The sequence below is a fragment of the Hippichthys cyanospilos genome, chromosome 2, assembly GCF_059441005.1.
Source record: "Hippichthys cyanospilos isolate Australia breed blue-spotted pipefish chromosome 2, RoL_Hcya_1.0, whole genome shotgun sequence".
NCBI classification, from domain to species: domain Eukaryota; kingdom Metazoa; phylum Chordata; class Actinopteri; order Syngnathiformes; family Syngnathidae; genus Hippichthys; species Hippichthys cyanospilos.
In genome coordinates, this window is record NC_142370.1 from 34,983,131 (window position 1) to 35,003,650 (window position 20,520).

At 47.4% G+C, this 20,520-nt stretch overlaps 1 protein-coding gene across 1 annotated transcript in view; it reads right to left on the reverse strand.

The window, feature by feature from the left end:
- Positions 1-448: 448 nt before the first annotated feature.
- Positions 449-20,520, reverse strand: part of tshz2 (teashirt zinc finger homeobox 2) — a 42,446-nt gene continuing 22,374 nt past the window's right edge. The window contains exon 2 of the mRNA XM_088408716.1: positions 449-4,110. Coding sequence (XP_088264842.1) covers positions 1,088-4,110 — 3,023 coding nt within the window. The 3' untranslated portion in view covers positions 449-1,087. The remainder of the gene's footprint in view (positions 4,111-20,520) is intronic.

Below are 20,520 nucleotides of genomic sequence, written 5' to 3' on the forward strand. Positions count from 1 at the left end.
CCGTTTTGAGTTATGCGGTTCTAAGTCGACCCCCCCAAGATGGGGGTTTGAAAATGATGAAAAAAAAAAAAACCTGCTTGTACAGGGAGAAATACGGTATACAATTTTCTACATTATCGATTTTACCACACAGCAGACAGAGAGGTGACAGTTAATGGAGTTATTTTTAAAGTCGGGTAAAAAAACAAATATATCCAAAATAGAATATTTCTCTTCTTTGCTGTCATGTCATAGCACGTTATATTTATCTTGTAATGGGGGGGGGGGGGTGTTAGGCTATTAACGTGCCGCCACTGTCTCCTGTGATAACCGCTGAAGGTATCAAAGATCCAAATTCCAGCACGGAGACACCCGCTTGCACAGCGTGTGATCGGAAGCAAGTCGGACGCCTGCCTATATGCTACGCCACATCGTCGGTGATTGGAAATGAATAAAATACAGCGCAGGCTGTTCTCAAATGTTACCTCTTTATTTGAAGATGTAAAAAAGGTGCAGGGATCACAGGTATCATTTGTCTTGCGGCCCGTGTTTCTTTTGAACATCATTTACACGTGAAAGAGTTTTGCCTTTGAAACGCTTGGGCCACTTTTGGGACTCGTACACAATCCAGATCGATGATTAAAGTGCTATTCCCTCCTTTCTTTCTCACTCGCTTCCACGATGGCACGCAAAACAGCTTTGGATAGAAATAGACCGTGCGGTTCGGCGCGGGCGGGGCCGGCTGCCCGCCGCGCACGAATCCGGATGTTCCCTATCCCAAAAGTCGCAAAATAAACCGGCCAGCTTTTCCTCCCGCGGATCCTCAAACACAATTGAAACTCGGCATATCGTACAAATAATAAATAGTAGTGGTAGCCGCGGCTACGCATGCAAACATCAGCATTTACGTTTCTTCAAGCAGTAATCAAATCGGTTACCGGTGCGATGCATGGGCGCGGGGCGCAAAGGTGACCTTTTCGAAGCGGCTCCGTCGAAACCCGCTACAGTACTACACGACGCCAACCGGGGAAAACAGTTGAACGTGTCCGACCCGTGTGTTCAAAGGAGAACAGTGTTGCTTCATCTGAAAAAAGGAGGACGACAAAAACTATTCTTTGTCCATCTCCACGTACTGCGAATGGTTGTCGGGGGATTTGCTGTGAGTTTTACTCAAGTGGAGCTTGACGGCGTGATTGCTGGCGAATGTCCGGCAGCACAGCTTACATTTGAACTTGGAGTCGCCGTCCTCCTCCGGCGCCGGGGTTTCCGAGGCTCGGACGGCGAGGACCTTCGGGAGCTCCGCCTCGTCCGCTTTGATCCGATGCTCGGCGGGCATCTTGCACATGTCTTTGATTTGGAAGCCCAGGTGGGATTCCAGGTGGGAAATGAAGCCGCTGGGCGACCTGAACTGCGAGGCGCAGTCGTTGCAGTAGAAGACCGGGTGACCCGTGTCCATGTTCTTCAGGAATTTGGTGCCTCCCGTTTTCCGCAACTGGTACTTGACGTTTGCTAACCAATGGCTTATGGTGGTCATGGAGAGTCCCGTGAACTTGGAGATGTGCATGCGCTCCTGAGGGCCGAGGTCCGAGAGAAGGTACTTCCCCTCCGAGGTGAGGAAGAGGCTGGAGGCGAACTGAGCTTGCAAGATGAGGAGATGGCGAGGATTCCAGTTGGACTGCCGGCCTTTGCGCTTGTGGACCGAGTAGACCTCGGCCGACACGTCCTCGAAGCGCCGGACGTCCGATTCCAGTTTCATGGCCGGGACCCTGGACGCTACGGGCGGTTTGGGCGTGGTAGCTTTGGGAAGAACTTTCACCATGTCGGCGATGTCGGACAGAGCGTATTTCTGCGGCGTCGGGGCGGCGGGCTGCCGCAGCTGCTGTGGCTGCGGCGAAGACCTCGGCTCGCCGTGTTTGGATTTGGTCAGGTCTATGGGTTGGTCGTCCGTCGCAAAAAGAAACGTTTTTCTCGGCTTATTCCTCGAGGGGTTATTGGGCGCAGTTGCGGGCTTGTCGTAAGCGTTATTGAAGATGGACCGGATATGAGACGATAGCTGGTCTGCTCGCGAGTTGTTGGGCTTGTTGGCTTTGCCCAAATGATTGTTCAGAACCGACTGCAGAGCGCTAAGAGGGTTAACAGCGAGGATATCCAGAGCGTCTTTGAGAGGCTCCGCGGCGCCGACGGAAGGGCTCGGAGTCTTGCCCCTGTCAAAAAAGTCCGGGCTCGACTTTCCTTTGATCGGCTCTCTCGCGTCATTCCCGCAGTCGGCGTCGGGCTTTGAAGAGAAGGAGGAATCGTCCTGACAATCGCTGTCATCCGTTTCCATCAGATCAAGCGTCGCGCTTTGACTTTCCCTCTCGTCGCAAATCGCAATCGTTTCTTGTTTGACGTGTGAGTTTTTAGGCGTCGTCCCCCGAGGACTCTCGAGGCCCGCGGCGCCGTGGTACTTTCCCTTCGGGGCGAGCGCCTTCAGCTTTTGGTTGAACGTCGGCTTCAGCTGAGCGGGGGGCGACGCAGCCGTGACGGCGCCGCTTTTGATGATACCGGAGATCTGATAGGCGGCGTGAATGCTCGGGTAGGCGCTCCAGCTGGGCGTTCCCGTTTGAGCCTTATTGATGGCCGAGGCCACTGTGTTGGCTAAGGATTTCAGAATGTCCCCCCCGCCGCCAGAGTCCTGCTCCAGGTCTTCCTCCCGAAGATAGGGGTACTTAAATTCCCCGTTGCCCGTCTTACGAGCTTCGCTGTCTTTCTCGTCGTCTTTTGCGTTTTCCGTTTCTTCCGTCTTGTCGGAGGCGCGCTCCCCTCGGCCGTCCCTCTCGCCGCTCGCTGGGGAAAGGTTCTCAGGAGACGGCTTTTCCCCGTCGGCTTCACCGGCTGCCGGCTCGGATAAGCCCTGGATTTTCTCCATGGCCAGGGGGTCGAGGGCTAACTGTTTACCCTTCTTGGAGGCGGAGTTGGTAACCTTGATGAAATGGCCGGTCACCATCATGTGTGTGGTTAGTTGCTGCAAAGTGTCGTGGGAGCTTCCGCACTCCATGCATTTCAAAATCTGAGACTTGCACGTCTCAAACTGCCACGTGTAACTGGCGCCGTTCTGATAGCCGTACCGATTACTGTTGGAGAGCGAACCGGCGCGTTGGGCGTCGCCCAAGGCGGGCGCACCTGTGGTAGAGTCAGGGGAGCAGGGCCTGGTCGTTTCAAAGACGCGCTTCTTTGCTGGTGGCAGTAGTTTGGGTGTGATTACTGGTATGGGCTCTTTCAAAGGCACTTTTTGGTAATGCTTCGTTTTGATCATGTGGACGCTCAGATCCTGGAGCGAGTCAAACGAGTGGCCGCAGAACATGCACTTCAGAACCTTCTGCGCATCCTCCTTCCCTTCCAGATCCTGCAAACTGCGTTTCTTGGACTTTGAGGACGAGGCGGAAGAGTCGCCGCTCTGTTTGCTGAGGTTGTTGTCCTGATAGTGACCGCTCTTGTTCATGTGGACCGTCAGCTCCACCAGGGTGTCGTAAGCGGCGCTGCAGTCCTTGCAGCGGAAGCGGCTGGCGCCCGTGAAGACCGAACCGCACGGTTTGCTGCTTTGCCGGTACAGGTGGACCGAGCTGAAGAGGTTGGGTTTGGAGGTCGGCTTGGGGCAAACCGTCTGCTGCAGGGTCTTCGACAGAGCGTCCTGGTGCCAGTCGAACTCGCTCTTGGAGCTTCCGTCGGTGCTGTCGCAGTTGGCCCTGCTGCTGCTTTTGCCCAATTTCAATTCTGTCCCCACTCCTGTCCAGTAAGAATCTGAAAGAAAGTTTGCATAGGCGGCCCTCATTTTCTGCAAGCTGTTGCCCGTCTCCTCCTTGCGTTTCCAGCCCTCTTCCTCTGCCCGGCCCTCCCGCGGCGAAGAGTTTTTGAAGTCGGACAGCCTGTCGCAGGCGTCGCTGAGGTGCGACTCCAGCTCCGCCTCTTGGTTGGACAGAAGACTGGAGGGAGAGTTGTGGTCGCTGTAACTGTTGGTGCTCTTGTTGTCCGTCTCGCGCTCCTCGGCCGCTTTTGGGCCGGTTTTCTCGGAGAATTCCTCTTCCTCGTTGTCTCCATCTTCCTCCACGATGGGCTCGTGAAGAGCGGCGTCTTCATCATCGGGCATGTACACTAAAACGACAAAGGGAAGACGCTTAGAAATGATTGACGTCGGTTTCGTGTTTGTAGACGTTGTAGACAGCTCGTGTGGCAACATGCGGCGTGCGGTTTCTGTATGCTGGCAAAAAGAATTTGAGAATATGATCTCAACAACAGTTCAGTAACAGAGCGCCGCAGCCCGTGATTCACGACGGTCCATCGACTCAGCGCTGCGTCCGAGGCTTTTCTGGCCTCAACTTGATGTGTTTACAACAGTCGTTGGCGACCGAGCGACAAAAGCAAATTGATTCTTCCGAGGCCTGTTAAGCGTTATTGCAAATGAGCTATTCCGCAGTGATTAAGGAGGCCGCCGAATGCGGCCAGAACGCAAGCCGCCGCCGCCTCCAACGGCAAAATTTGACGTACTGACGTCGCGACATGCCCGGGCGACAAATTAGAAGGCGACGGGGAGACATGACTTCAGCAGATGGTTTGCGAGCAATTCGACATCGGGAAACGGATTTTGCTGACGGCGAAACAGAATGATGTTGCAAATGTGAGCGATGATGAAGAGCAATGAAAGTGTACATAAATAACAACTTTGGAGAGATTACGGGCAATCTGTCAGGTCTTTATATCGCCCCCCGACAGCCTCATAAACAGTAATTACATCTTTCATTATTCACCTGTTCCTTCTCCCAACTCGTAGCGCGCAAATGTTATTGCTTTCATTAACCGATAATGAAACAACACTATTACTAATTGGCACGCGTCCTGTCACGCAATTAAAAGAAGTCTGACTCGGCAACGGAGGGGGAAAATGGCCGTCGACGACGTTTTCCTCGAAGATGAGGAAACGAAGGAGATGGAAAATGCGCATTTTGGGCGCGTTGGGGAAAATACTTGGAGCAGTTTGGTAGAACGCGCCCCCTTTTATTTTGTCACGCTCCTTTGACGAAATGACCAGGTTGACGCCATGTTTATTTCTAGCATTTATATTTGTACATTAGCAATTTCCGTGTGGCTCAGGTTCCGATGAAAGGGGGAACGATGAGCGATTTGAAGTCGCGGCGAACCGCCAGCCGACTCGGTTGACCTTCGGTCCAGTGTTATACAAGCGGCGCCGCCTCGTCAGTATAATGGAAAGTTTGGACGCAGGTTAAGAAAGCAAACGCTAAATAAAGGAGAATTGCAAAATAAAGGGGGGGCTTGTTCTACTAAACTGCAAGTATTTTCTCCAACAGGAGATGCGCTCCCACTTAAAAAATGAATGGCACATAAGAGCCGCGTCCGGGTGCACTTACGCCTTTCGCGCGGTTAATATTTCCTCTCGGTCCCGCGCCGGCCGAATGCCTTCGCTCTATGCTTTCTGAAAATCAAACTTTTTCCCTTTTCCAATCAATATTTCACAAGCGCCTCCAGAGAAAGCTCGGAGGTGAGTCGCTTGCCGGCTAATGGACGGGAGACAGAGACGGGCTTTGGTCTTTTTAAACAAATATAGAGAAGGCGGCAGGGCCCCCGATGCGCCGCGACCTTGATCCGCCGTGAGCGCGGCGTTTTGATTGGCCGAAAGACATCGGCGATGGCCTCTAAAACACCCCGGATGCCGAGGGAGCGCGGCGTTATATTTTATTTAGACTCTTATATATAGAGAGCGGCGGCCCTGACAACCGGCGAGAACAAACGTCAAAGTGGAGCTATTAGTGTTTTTTAGGCTTGAGGGAAAATGAACATCCGCGCTCCTTCTAAATTCCAAAATTCACTTGGACTGCACCCCTTTTCAGGAAAATCGCTGGGCAGAGGGGTCTCGCCGCTTGCTGTGATGTCGCTTTTAATACGAAGGTCCGTCCGATGGCGCTGGGAGGAACCGGGGGAGATTAACAACTGGCCTTCCCGCTCTTGTACGCGCTTCTATCAGATGCCCCGAGTAGCAAACTTCCAGAGGCGCCAATTAACCTTCGGGCGGGCCTTGACGGAATGTCCCACACTTGCCTTTCACTTGCCGTTTCAAACTCACATTTCTTCCGACGGGCTTTAATATAAATTGAGATTCAAGGGCAAGAGACCGTTGGTGTTTTCACGTGAAATCAAATGCTGTATAACTACGGTAACAGCGGTGTCATTAACCCCAGAAGCGCATTTACCCGCCGGCAGATAGCAACGGCCGTATTTTAGAGATAAGCTTTTTTTTTTGCAAGGGGAGCCCTGTGTGTGTGTGTGTGTGTATGTGTATGTTATATATACACTCTATATATATAAATCCTAAAAAACTTGCAATTCCCCTCATCGTTATTGGGTACAGCGTCAAAGCACGCGTTTTATGTTGGTGGCACACCACCCAAGAAAATATCACTAAAAGTGATACACATCTGTACAGTAAGAGCTGAGGAACAGCTTGGAATTGTTCTGTCGGTAAAAACGCACTGAATACATCGCTGGTTTCCAAAAACTACAGCCTGGGGGCCATTTGCGGCCCGCCATCCACATTTTGGCAGCCCGCAGCATACGGTATATGCAAAACACATTTTGACTTTGCCAAAAGGGTATTTGGTAACGGTATTTTTGTACTTAGCCCTTACATAGGGCGCACCGTGTTGAACGGCGCATGCTCCAACATACGGTCGGCAAAAAAACGTACGTAACACGGTGTGATTGGTGTATCACTGCCAGCATATGTACAGTATATATAAGGTAATATTCTCTGATTGGATTACCGCTGCCAGCGTACGTCCTGTGCTTGTTTCTTCCCTTTTGTCTCTGTGTCAGTGGGAAACGGTCTGACAGTCAGTCAAGCGGACGGAGGCTTACCAAAGTTGCGCTAACATTTTTACAGATTTTGTGACTCAGTGCACACACGAGCGGATGCTAGCTTGAAGGTTGTTGATTTTGGAGAAAATGAACGGTTTTTATTTGCGCCTGGTGGTACGAAAAATAGGTGTGGTGTAAAGGCAGCTTGTAGGAGTTTGCTTGATTGGTTTGTGCTGCGTTAAACAATTTACAGTCAAAAAATTCAACATGATTCTTACGTCATTCTATTTTCAGGGCCAAAAGTCCCCCCCACGGCATAAAAGGAACAAAGACACATTCTTTCCGGTAAATAAATAATCAGATCGAGATCAGTCAAGTGACATTTTTCATGACACGCTGATCATCTCTCACGACACAGTGGTTGCGAATCACCGCTTTAAAAATAGTACTCGCATGCTATTTAAGCATTACGTGCTAGCAAAAGGCAGCTGCCTTTTACGCGGAAAATATATCTGGGCAAAAAGAGCAAAAGCCGCTCAACGGTTTCTCAACCAACGCTACCACGGGCTAGCAAGGAGGCAACCCGACTACCTAGCTTGCAAAATAAAAGAGCCTGGCAAGGCTTACGGGAGATTTAGCATGTCATAAAGCACTGCTAAAGCCTCCAATCTGTGTCAAGGCAAATTTACATCTTCAGACGGAGATATGCAAAGGTCAAAAAAGCAGAGGTGTCGGACCTAAATCAGCCGGCTGAAGTGTTTAGAGCCTTTATCCGTGAAAGCAGGCTCTTGGCATAGTGAGGCCCAGATTTACGGACGCCGCCGCCGCCGCCGCCTGTTTGTCAGCCGACGCGCTCTTTTCCTCACGTCCGCAGAAAGCGGCTAAGTGCTTTTACGGTTACATCCGCCCACCGGCAGCGAGTTGTCCGAGTCCGTCGGCGTGAGGGGCGCGCGACCAAATGTTTAGTGCCGCGTTCGCGACGCGCCTTGCCTGTGACCGGTGACCGCTCTCAGGACGCGTCGATCGTTTGAGGAATTTCCTGTTTCGACACGCCGGCGCGGAGGAATGTTTGACCCGCGCAAAGGTCAGCGCGTCATTGAATTCATAGTAAAAACGCTGCCTGCATCCATCACGCGAGGCATGTTATGTTTTCGTTATGTTATGTTATGTTATGTTATGTTATGTTATGTTATGTTTTGCGTGCTAGCAGAGTAATGGGAAAATCCCTGAAATGCTTATGGAAATATGCGACAAACGACCACGGGTGTCACACTACTGCCACCTGCAGGACTGGAGTGCACCGTAAGATTTTACCACGGTTAAATATACATATATAAATGATGGAATTTTACCCTTTGGTGCATTGGATGTTCAATTTCTTATGAAATATGAGGGGGTTTTTGTGGCTTGATTTCTAACCGATAAGTGAAACTTGTTTGTTCAATGAAATCCCGCCAAAAAACAAACAGTGGAGAGATCAGTCATTGGAGTCGCAGGCAGAGTGAATGAAGAACGTAAGATTTTAAAATGTACAAATCATGTTATTTGAAGCTTTCCACCGTTGATTATACGCATATAAATGATGGAATTTTACCTTTGGCAATTTCAATATCTTAAAGAGGCCGTAACATGAAAAGTCAACTGTATGGAGCTTTTAACAATGTTCCAATGTTGATTTCTCACCCGAAATGCTCCCAAAGTATTATTTTCCTTCAATGATGCATTTCTTAGCATTCGTATTTCTCGTATCGGCCCCACCTGTGCAGATGAAAAGGCTTGATGTTCACTTATGACGACAGGAACGAGACAGGAGCAATTCGCCATCTTTGCACCGGCCATGCAAGAGAAAATACACGCTGACCTTATCCACGTCTTTTACTTAGGTTTTGGTTCCGGAGCTGAGGAGGAGAGATTTTGCACTCCAAGTCGTCCAAGTAAACAGCAACATTTCATTTACTATCTACAACCTTTTACTGTAGAAATACTGAGGTGGCCAAAATGTGAGCACACGATCGGACAATTAGTGCCAGGAGTAAAAATAATTCACCCGCGGGGGAACTATTGTTATGAATATTGGGTTCCCACAGGGACTGATTTGATAGATGAAACAGGAGATAGTGAGAGCGCTATATTGATGGCGCTTTGCGCTTTGAGAAGTGAAAGCTTGTTCAGTGAAACCTCGTCTCTTGACCGCAGCGCCGCCTTTATGATGTTCTTCTAAAACCGACCGCCGCAATTAATAACAAAAAACTAACGTTATAGGGATCAGTAATAGCAGTCGAAGGCGGAGTAAATAAAGAAGTTGAAAGCAAGGCATTTTGACATCCACACAAAGTTCCCAACAACGCAGCAACACCTGTCCCTTCTATCAAATGGGTCCCCTCGGAAAACTGCTACTCGTAACAACAGTTCCGCCCACAAGTGAATGATGGACTACAAGAGTGGTTCTCAACTTTTTTCAGTGATGTACCCCCTGTCAAATGGTCTTTGTAGTTTGTGATGACGCTTTAAGACGTAGCTATGAACTTGTCTCTACCGCCACCTACTGTCTTGAAGTGAAATGAAGAATTATCTGTGTGCTGGCATAGTTTGACCACCGCTCAACGGAATATTGCAAAACTCGCAGGAGAATCAATGTAGAAAATCCTAATAAAATGCATTTCAAAAATCGTAATTATCATGGATTTATATGCTGGAAAATTTGGACAATGATCATTTTTGCTCCACAAATCTCGCACGCCCCGCTGCAATCACATGGAAATGTCAGAATGGTTGCATTTGTAAATGTTACTTGTTTTCATCGTCTGCAGGAAATTTCAGCTCCCTAGTGTTTTTTTCCCGCATTGATTCTTTGATGGAAAAAAATTCCATAATTTTTAACGTAATGCCACGGGGGTTAAGTGTATCCTGATTGGCTTGCCAGTTTTCCGAACCGTTGAGGATATGAACTTGCAAAATGACAGAAATGCTATTAGCCTAAAAACGATGCTTTCATGGATTTCAATTTTGCAGAAGAGCTAGAAGAGCATCTAGTTAATTCACAGGTAACAATCACACGTCGGCATGACTGTAGTCATGCTCAGCTAACAAACACACACACACGCACGCGCACGCACACATCCCTCCGCCCGCGAACGCTCCCAGGCTGTCTCGGGCTTGGCTTTCGCCGCCCCGCCGATCGATATCTCTTTTTACTTCTCATTGATTGCTTAGCGGCGGGAGCGACCTAAGCAGGACTGTTATGACATTTCCACATTTCCCGCTGTCCTTGCAACAATCAATTACATGCGCATGGCAATCAAAACCTCTTTGCAAAATGAACCTGCCTCGTGACATTTTCATCGTTGAGATTTATGCCAGCCGAAGCCCGAGAAAAATGGCGCGCTTCTAACTATCGCCCTCTCCCTGGCGTCAAAGTAGCAATTAATGCCGCGCGTGTCAATTTCAAAACACTTAAAATAAGTATGGAGTTGTCAGTCGCGAGGAGGAAGAAAAAAAGTTGGATCGTAAACAAAGTTGAGGCGCTGTTTTTGTGCGGAGAACAAGCGAAATAAAAGTCGTGTCCTCGGTGAGCTATGATTAGAAGGCGGCGCGCACCCGCCACAAGGTGTAATATTTGACATCTTGATATCTGACGACGCCTGTGAGTCGCGATCAAACGCCGACGCTGTCAGACATCCCCGTGACAGACTTGATGACACGCCTGACGTCTGAAGTTAATTCCGAACGCGGTCGCAAAAATAAAGGGCGGGGGAGAGGGAAAAAAAAAAAGTGTTAATTCCGAGCCCCGCAGCCATCTGCGAATCTGCGAATGCTTTTCCTCGTCACCCCGCCGCATGCGAGCTGGGGCTTCTGACAAAATATGTCTGGAGGTTAATTGACATCATGGGATGAAATACTATTTGATTTGCCTTTAAAACGGGAGCGTGTCATTAGCTCCCTTCTGACCCACCATTTGCTTGCAAGTCTCGAGTCGGGCGCCTCTGACGACGCCCTCGGGGGCGAGCCTGGCGTGCGCCGGCTATCAATTTGGGGGGGGGGGACTCAATTCATGCGTAAGAACGGAGGGAAAAAAAACGTAAACGCTATAATTCCCCAAATACGGGATTATTTCCCGAAAAACCAAGGCCAAATGTATGGGTGCGATTGATCTGTCAGCCACATACCGTAAGTCCAGTTTTGATGCACAAAAGTGCTTTTAGCGATCACTGTGTTGCCAAAGGAATAGTCCATCCATCCAGCCTGTCATTAGTCATGTCATCATCCATCCATCCAGTCATTAGCCATCTCCATCCATCCACCCAGTCATTGTCCATATCCATCCATCCATCCAGTCATTATCCGTATCCATTCATCCATTATCCAGTCATTATCCATATCCATCCATCCATCCATCCATTATCCAGTCATTATCTGTATCATCCATCCATCCATCCATCCATTATCCAGTCATTCATTATCCATATCCATCCATTCATCCATCCATCCATCCATCCATTAATCCCATCCATCCATTATCCACATCCATTCATTCATCCATCCATCCCTTAATCCATCCATCATTATCCACATCCATCCATCCTTCCATGCATCTATCCATCCATCATCCATCCATCCATCCCTTAATCCCATCCATCCATTATCCACATCCATTCCTTAATCCATCCATCTTTATCCACATCCATCCATTATCCACATCCATTCCTTCATCCATCCATCCCTTAATCCATCCATCATTATCCACATGCATCCATCCTTCCATGCATCTATCCATCCATCATCCATCCATCCATCCCTTAATCCCATCCATCCATTATCCACATCCATTCCTTAATCCATCCATCTTTATCCACATCCATCCATCCATCCATCATCATCCCAAAACAAGAGCACCAAAAAGCGCGTGCAAACAAAGGCCGGCGAGCGGGCGTGAAGAAAAAGCCCACGTTGACTTGCGTACGCATGACGGAGAAGCTACTTGAAGCGCATTACGTCCTCGGCTACACACAAGTTATTCATGCAGATAAATGCCTCGTTGGCGTACGCCCTCAACCTGAATATTTGATGCCCTAATAGAATCACATGAAAACTCGCGGCTCAAAAGAGGACAACAGATTGCATGCGCAACAAACGACGCTCAGATGGACCCGGCGCCAGATTAATACGACGGGATGGCGGATGCGACACCATCTCCGGCCATCTGGCTCTTCGTTCAGCCAAAAAGGATCACCGTAATTAAGGCAATTCATCAAAGAAATGTTTTTACAAGCTCCATTTGCAAACCGGAAAGAAAAACAAAACGGTCAGCACAAGGCACGGGCCCATTAATAGATCCCGACTGTGCCGTAACCTCGGGCAAAAATATCACGCCGTCGCGATATGGCGGTATTAAAAGCTCCGTTTCTTTTTCCATTCAACACGATCTGATTAAGCCTTAAATATTGATGATATTTTCAAGTATTGAATGTTTGCTCTATGAAGAAACGTGTATCATGTTTAGTCCAAAGGAATAAATAAATACATTGACATTCTTGGGTTTTTTTTTTCCTCGTGAGCTGTCTTTAAGACCGTCCTCCTCATCCTTCATGCATGCCAAGAAGCTAAAACAAACAAATGAACAAAAATCATCAATTGCCCTTTTGCCATCAGGCGGCTTGAATCAACTCGGCAAGCGCCGGTGATAACATGTTGCCGAACTGCACCGCGCTTCCATGAATTTCCACCAGGAGGCACACTACACTTTGAAAAATCCGCCGGTGTCAAACTCAAGCCTGGGGCGGCCGATCTGTTTAGTGCATCCAATGAGCATTTCTATGAATTTAAACATGTCATTGAACGCACCTTCAGTCGAAAGTGAATGCCGTACCGTAAATTTCGGACTATAAGCAGCAACTTTTTTCTCATGCTTTGAACCCTGCGGCTAATAGCTCAGTGCAGGGGCCCGCTTCCGCATTTTAACCGACCCCCGGAGTAATACTTGGGACGCATTATGATTTATTTTTCTTTCTGACCCTAACCCGTGCATTGAAGGCGAGATTTTATCCTAAACTTCTGCAGTCTCTGTCCCATCTGAAAGCCCCCAACCCCTCCGCGCCCACCCACTAACCGGGATGGGAACACATAATAATTTTTTCGTACAATGGAAGGAAAAAGGCCGTTTGTCTCGCTTGCCAAGAAACAGTGGCTGTATTCAAATAATACAATCTGCAGCGACGAATCCCGCCACACGCACAATTCTGATAGATCTCATAAAAGGGTATTAGTATTTTCTTGAATGCGGCAATAATATCGTTTTTTTTTTTTTTTTCCCGGGGAGGGGGGGGCTTTTTTGTCCAGGGTATAGGTTGTCTTCACAAGTTCAGAGGTTCAAAGGCTCCAGTTTGTATTACTCAGACTACAGATGATTTTTTTTTTTTTTAATATAATGGTATCCACTCACTCGGACTCCCGGTTCCAGTCCGTTGGCTTAACCGGGCCGTCGGCGCCGGCGACACGGCTCTCCGGGCGGCGATGCGATGAGGTCCGACGCTCCCTTCGCGCAGAGCGGCAGTTTACCCCTCGTTCACCCTTATCCAAAAGCGCGGCGCGGCGCGGCGCGGCGCGACATATTGGAGCTGAGCGCTCCAGCAAACAGGGCGGCGCTAATAAAAGAGCATCCTGCTCGCCTTCAAATTTCCCTGACGGGGTGTCAGTCAGGAATGCGGGCGCCAGGGGAGCGGGCAGGCGTTTAAAGGAGCTGGCGACACAGCGGACCTTTGTTCTGTCTCGGAGAAACCCGCCGACTCCTTTCACTCTCTGTGTGAACGCTGGCAGATGAGCTTTCGCGCTAAGGCGATGGCACATCCCAAAATTTGCCTCCTTTATTCGCTTGTCTTTATTGGGATGAATAGCGGCACTCTGAACTCCGAAAACATGCTGGCAATTGGGAAACGATTTGTGTGTGTGTGTGTGCGTGTGTGTGTGTGAGCATGTCTGCCTCTCATTTGAGACATTTTGCTGTGCTTAATTTGATTCGATATAGTAGCTCGGTGCTTCTCAGAGTGGGGTCCGTGGACCGGCAGACTGCAGGGGGTCCGTGAAATAATTTGTATAGTTTTGGCGCACAGATGTAGAGTTTTACATCGGCCGTATTCTTACTTGCAATAATTAGCGTAACGGGACAAGCGAGAGGGCGGACGTCAGGTTGCTGTTAGCGGCTAGTTCCCGTAGCAGCTAACAACAGCTTGTTTTATTAAATGAAGAAGTGAGCAGACTGAACCAACGTCCGAGTCCATACTTGTTCACGCAAAGGAATATTACTGAAACGGAGAGGATCTTGGCAAAGTTATGATCTCTCTGGCTGATTCAATAAAGAGTTGCAAGCCATGTGCGCAGTATTCCATTGGACTCATTTGCGGTCTTTTGGCACACACACACACACAATAATAAACTTAATGGAACACGGATGTTGGGCAACTTTGAGTATTTATGGCGAAATTAGCCCGAACTGCATCGTGAGGAAAAGGTAATACAACTGCTTGGAGCGCAATCAAGTTTACACTGTTGCTGCGTTTACTGACCACTCCCAATGTGGGAAATTTGAGACACACGTAATCCAACCTGCAATTTGAAGAGTTTAGTTCGATGGCATTTATTCTGTTTTGGTATAGTTTTTACATTGTTGCCAAAGTGTTTGTGCGTCTTGTACACAGTAACATAGAAGGTGCCAGAATTTGACCCTCAAATTAAGGAAGCGTCTTACGCACAGATGTGTCCTATATTTTCATTTTGTATTTTACAGTATATTTTCATGCATTACTTGCCATGGTAAAGTTTATTTTGAATCAATGTCTGGCCTTTTTAACCTTTGGCTGCTTTACTATAATGGAGAAGATTGGCCGCCAGCACATTCTCCCCATATACAATATATATATATATATATATATATATATATATATATATATATATATATATATATATATATATATATGTATATGGTGTATATATATATATCTGCCAGCCAGTTTCAGTAAATGAAAAATAAAAACAAGGAAATATTGTTGGTCATTGATATGCATTGTGAACAACAGGTGAGGGAAAATACATAAATGATGCTCAAGTAAAAATGTCAGTTTTGAGCATCACATAAATGCATTAAGGCTTCAATGGCTTGAGCTTGAAGCAAATAAAGGCCTCATTTCCAAGTAGTAAAAGCAATCCTGAGTTTTGGCGGGCTCGTCATTTTCGTTTTGTTTGTTTCTTTCCTTATGACTCCTCCCTTTCCAGCAGCTTTTGTCAAAGAGAAATAATTGGCTCAATGGCGCGACTGTCATTGCGATACAATGGGCCGCGCGGCGCGGCGCTCCGGGCGAGCCCCCATTCAACGCCCCTCTTTTTCCATTCCAATCAACACGCCGTAAGAATAGTCCCCAAGAACGGAGGACGTGTTTTGGAAGAGGGGAAGCGCTCAATTGTTTCTCTTTGGACCGGCGCGGTGACAAAAGCTCCACTTAAAAATGATCATTTGACAGAGGGGGCTCTTTTTCAACACGCCATCCGCAACGGGCCCGGGCGCTCCGCTCTCGCCGCCGTACCTTCCATCCGCAGCCTCCTCGTTGTATTTAATGAAGGGAAAAAGTGGCAATCTACTATTAATGAAGTGGGAATGTTAAAAAAGTGCCTCCCTTTGCTGAAAACTTAAAAGTGCTTGTAGGAGAAAAGCTGCGGCTGGAGCGCATCCAGCAGCCTCGTAAAAAAAAAAAAAAAAGCGGGCGGGAGGAGTTAGTGACATGCAGATTGTTTTTAATAGGATACACACAGCTGCACTATGGCATTCATCAGAGGCCGACCTTGATGGAGAGGGAGGACAGCTCCTTGTTTTGGGTTCATCTGAAGGTGATGCTGTTTGGAGAGAGTCATCGCGGGAGGACTTTCGGGAGATCTCACGGGGATACGAAAACAAGGGCGTACCGCTCTCCCGAGATTACGGATGCTAAACGCTAATCAACTTGTTTCTTCCGGCGGTAGGCGTGTGACAGTTGCTATGAGTACGACTCGAAATTGGGTTGTGTTTGGTAAACGGTAAATGGACTTTGACTTCTCTAGCGCTTTTCCACCTTAGGTACTGAAAGAGCTTTACACCAACTAGTCATTTAGTTACTGATGACGCAGCATCAGGAGCGATGGCGTCTTGCTCAAGGACACTTAGACATGGTCTCCACGGTCGGGGGATGGAACCCGCTCTACCACCGCGCCACGCCGCCCAGTTTGAATTGTTTTTGTCTGAGGAGGACCCGATCGTGTTGAGTTTACAAATTGAAAACTTGCGAGTGCGAGCTAATTTGAATACGACTCTCGTTCGCGCCACTTTGACCACGCGAGACGCCGCTTTGCGTCTTTGCGAGGATCTCGTCTTTGGATCGGTGGATCGTGGTGATTACATTTGTTTTTTTGTCCCCACGAAATGAAAACTCACAGTTTACGTACCGTCCTGGTTAACCTGCTTCCCTTGTATTGCCCGATCAGCTCCGTGTTCCAATTGTGTCTTGCCTAGGTGCTCCTTGTTGTCTCATCGGTTTTGAGCGTTTTTAGTTTCCTGTTTCCCTTCAGTTCTTATTGGATCGCTGTCGATGTTAGTGTCAACGTCAAATTGGTGATTACGTTTTTGTTTTTTTAGTCCCCACAAAATAAACTCACAATTTATGTTCTGTGTAAGGCGCACTGGATTAAAAGGCGCATTGTCAGCTTTTGAGAAAATTGACAGAAAAGACGGCTTTTAGGTGCGCCTTGTATGGAAAAAACGCTGCCAAATATTCAATGTTTTGCTTAAAACTAAAATCGACTGTATTGAGCTGTAATTTAATATCGTGATACCAGACAGTGTTATGTTCTGGGTGGTATTTTGGTTGGTGTTTTGGTGTCTTTGTTAGTTCATGTTTCTGTTTCCCTTGTTCGTGTGATGGTATCAACCTGTCCCGGTTAACCCGCTTCCTTTGTATTGTCCAATCAGCTCCCTGTTCCAATTGTGTCTTGCCTAGGTGCTCCTTGTTGTCTCATTGGTTTTGAGCGTTCCCGTTTCCTTTCAGTTCTTATCGGATCACTGTGCCATGCCAGGTCGTAACAGACACCGAATATTTTTGTTCACGGTTATCACACCTTCGGAATCTAGCGCGGGCCCTAATCTCCACATTTAGGAGTCGGCAATCTTTGAATTCGACCGTCGAGGCGATGCAAGCTCACTTCAAACATCGGCGGCGGAAAAGTCAGCGGCGCAACAATATTTTCCCTGCGTGACATTTGCAAGCTAAGGGAGGAGGCGGCGGCCCACTATTGTCCTTTATTCACGAGGCGCGCACGGGAGAGGGAGAGTGGTTAATTTCCCGAAAAGAAGGTAGGCGGACGAAGCGGCGGCGCGGAACCGATAGCCGGTGCGACTGTACCGTAGTTTGACGCACCCGGGGAGGGGGAAGGGAGGGCGACAGAGGAAGGCTTAATGGAAATGAGTGACAGGCTTTCAGAATGATTTACAACGGGCGGCGCTGCGGCAGAGGCGGCGCTTGATGGATGATCCTGAAAGACGGAGACCCACCATAAATCATGTCTGGGAATCATTGACAGAGATAAAGGAGGGCGAGAAAAAGCTACGGCATTGACGTTCATTCTTCCAATAATGTACATTGACGACTTACACTACGGGGCCTTAATTAAAAAGTGAACGCGGCTCCTTCTCTCCCCTCCGTCGGCGCCGCCCCCGTCCCTCTCTTTCGCCTTATCGCCGGTAATTAAAGATGCGGCGTTGGCGGCCCGAAGACGCTTCCGCCGCGTGAGATAAGTGCCGTGCCCAAAGATAACGTCCGTGTCCCTTCCTCCCCGAACAATATCTGACCCGTTTGTCACTGCCATTTAGGCTTTGTTGTTTCCTCGGGAAACCCTCGTGCTAACGGTGCAAAAAGGGCCGTATTTGACACAAACCTAAATACGGCCTTGCGTCAAGCAGTAATTCTTAAATTCATCTTGCACCTATTACATATTCGGGAGTTTTATTGTCAAAACCGTAAGAAGACCGCGCGGTGATATTCTTATTCGGCTCATTATCTCAAGCGGACGTACATTCCGCACGATAGACACAATAATAAAGTAGGCGGTCATAATTAAGCACTAATAAAGTAAATATATAAATATAGTGTAAATAAAGTATTAGTATAGGGTTGTAACAAAAAGGGCTTGACATGGAAAATTGTTAATTCATTTCAAAGTTATATATATTATATTTATATTATTACATTTTGGCGTCCCTAGCTTACGTTTTTTTCCACGTTACGAAGTGGAATACGATGGGGATTGCGAGTGATGTTAAAGGAAGAAGTAAGAAGATGATTACTACGGAAACAAAGCTAGAAATAGTAAAAAAATGCGACAAAGGCACGCGCATCGTTACCCTCGCTCGGGATAATGGCCGTAACTAGCTCAAGTCACGTCGCTCCAAAGGTAAAAAAAAAAAAAAAAAAAAATTGCCTTTGTATATTTTTTATTTATGTTTATATACAGGTGGATTATATATAAGTAGTTCTTACTATACTATTTCGTTACTAATCTTGAATATGTATTTCAAATGTTGGTTTTTACTTGGGGTTTTGCACGCATTAGCTAATTAGCATAGCTTTCTATTGCCCGCCATGCGACGATTACGCCTTACAAAAGTGTGGAACGGATTAATGTCAAGCGATCCGCTGCGATCGAAGCATTGTGCACCTGATGTAGACGATGTGTAATTACTGGATTGATTGATCCGTTTCTACTGTGTTTAATTAGCTAAAGTAACACGGCTCTTCCATCTTTCTATTTTTCCTTCTCCGACACCCCTGATTTAAGCATCGGCTTCTTGTTGGAGGGAGGCTTTACAAATTGTAAAAGCAACGGCCCTGAGAAGTTTGTGCGTTTGATGCATTGTCCTAAAACCTCCGAGGCGCCCCCGAGAAGCGAGGGTCGCCTCCATCTTCTGGAAGATGGCGTCGGTGTGTCGCCAGCGCGAGATGGAGCCGGGATGAGCGGCAACGCTGCCTTTCCGTGCGCACAATGGAGCGACGAGCTGAGAGTAATCCTAAACATCTGTCTTGTCTGAACGTCCGTTCTTCAAAAGACACGAGGGAAGAGCGCGCATATGGCTTCGTGCCTTGAAGCTTGCGGCGGTGCTGACGAAAATTGCGCACACGTACCGTATGCTGGCAGAAATCAAAATCACATAACCAGAAAAAAAAGATCATTTCATACCTGATTTTCACAAGCATGCAAAATGTCTTTTGGTTATAAATGATTTGTTGTCAAGAACAAGGCCGCGTGGATCATTTTTCCGGCCGACTTTGATGTATAATGAAAAGGAAAAGCGGCTTGACTTTTCATCATCACTATTTGAAACGCCAACTAGCTCCTCCCATTTCAATGTATGGATACAAATGCCGGAGTTGCTCTTCTTCGTTCGAACATCCTCGTTACTTTTCCACGGGTGGTCATCTTCGGACCCCGTCCAATTTTTTAGATGGTGGTCTCCAGAAATGCTTTTGCTGAAGCTTTTTAATATCAGTAATATTTGTCTTAAATATATAAAATATAAATACTTTTCTCGTGTAGAAAATTCTGCTACTAACTTCCACATTCATTCATTTGGGGGCGTGATTCTACTTTGAGGTTTTCCACTTATCGGCGGAGGGGCGTTCCGGTACCCATCAACTACAAAAAACGATAAGATCTTGGGCATCCTTGGCTAGTCCTGCCTGAAATATGTATAGAAAATATTTATCGGGGGGAGGAGGGGACGATATTCCTATTATAATTTCTTCAAGGGGTGAAACGAGGCCTCAAGTAATTTGAAGACCTCTGTTAAAAAACAAAAATGCTCGGTTCTTCTGTTGTGAGCAGACAGGTTGGCAGGCCGGAATGAAAATGAATAGACAACGGCCATCGAGCGTTGAGAAGCTGCGACCATACAATCGAGTCAGCGTGCGCGTGTGCGTGTGCGTGTGTGTGTCTGCTCCAAAATCATTTCCGTTTGAAGGCTTGAAGTTGTTGGGATCATGTTTGATCGCATCCCTGCGTCAAAACACACTTTGATAGACAAGGCAAATAATTAGGTGTCATTCAAACGTCCGACTTCTTTCTCTTTGCCGTCCTGCTTTCATTTATTTATTTTTTTATTTATTTCCGCTTACTTTCGTTTGCTCGCCTAAGTCAAACCCAAGTTTTCCGTCGCCTTTTGAGCTGGACAAGTCCAAGTCATGAACTTCTTCAAGTCATTAGCCAACCGGAGCTCCTGCTGATCATTAACGCTTCTAAAAGATGATCCATAAGTTAATGAAGCTAGTTGTACTGCTGGCTTGAGGTCCAAAATGGGTCAAGATCAAATCCTCAAGGGATCCGGGGAAGTTACTCTTGAAAGTTAAAACGCCACATCAGGTCGTAAAGCATCAGCCGCATTCTAAAGATTTGCGACATGCTTGCACCGGGGTGGCCACGGTAGCCAATTTCTGACCCGATCTTTCTCATATTTTTACATGTACGCGGTATTCTTATAACACTGATAGTTATATATGTTAACTCTGTCGACTTTTAAAATTCTACGATAAAATTCGTTTATATGATTTGATCTTTTCATCAAAGGCATTTCACATCAAAGGGAAAACGTTGGAAGAAGACGCTAGGGAGCTGAAATTTCACTCAGGT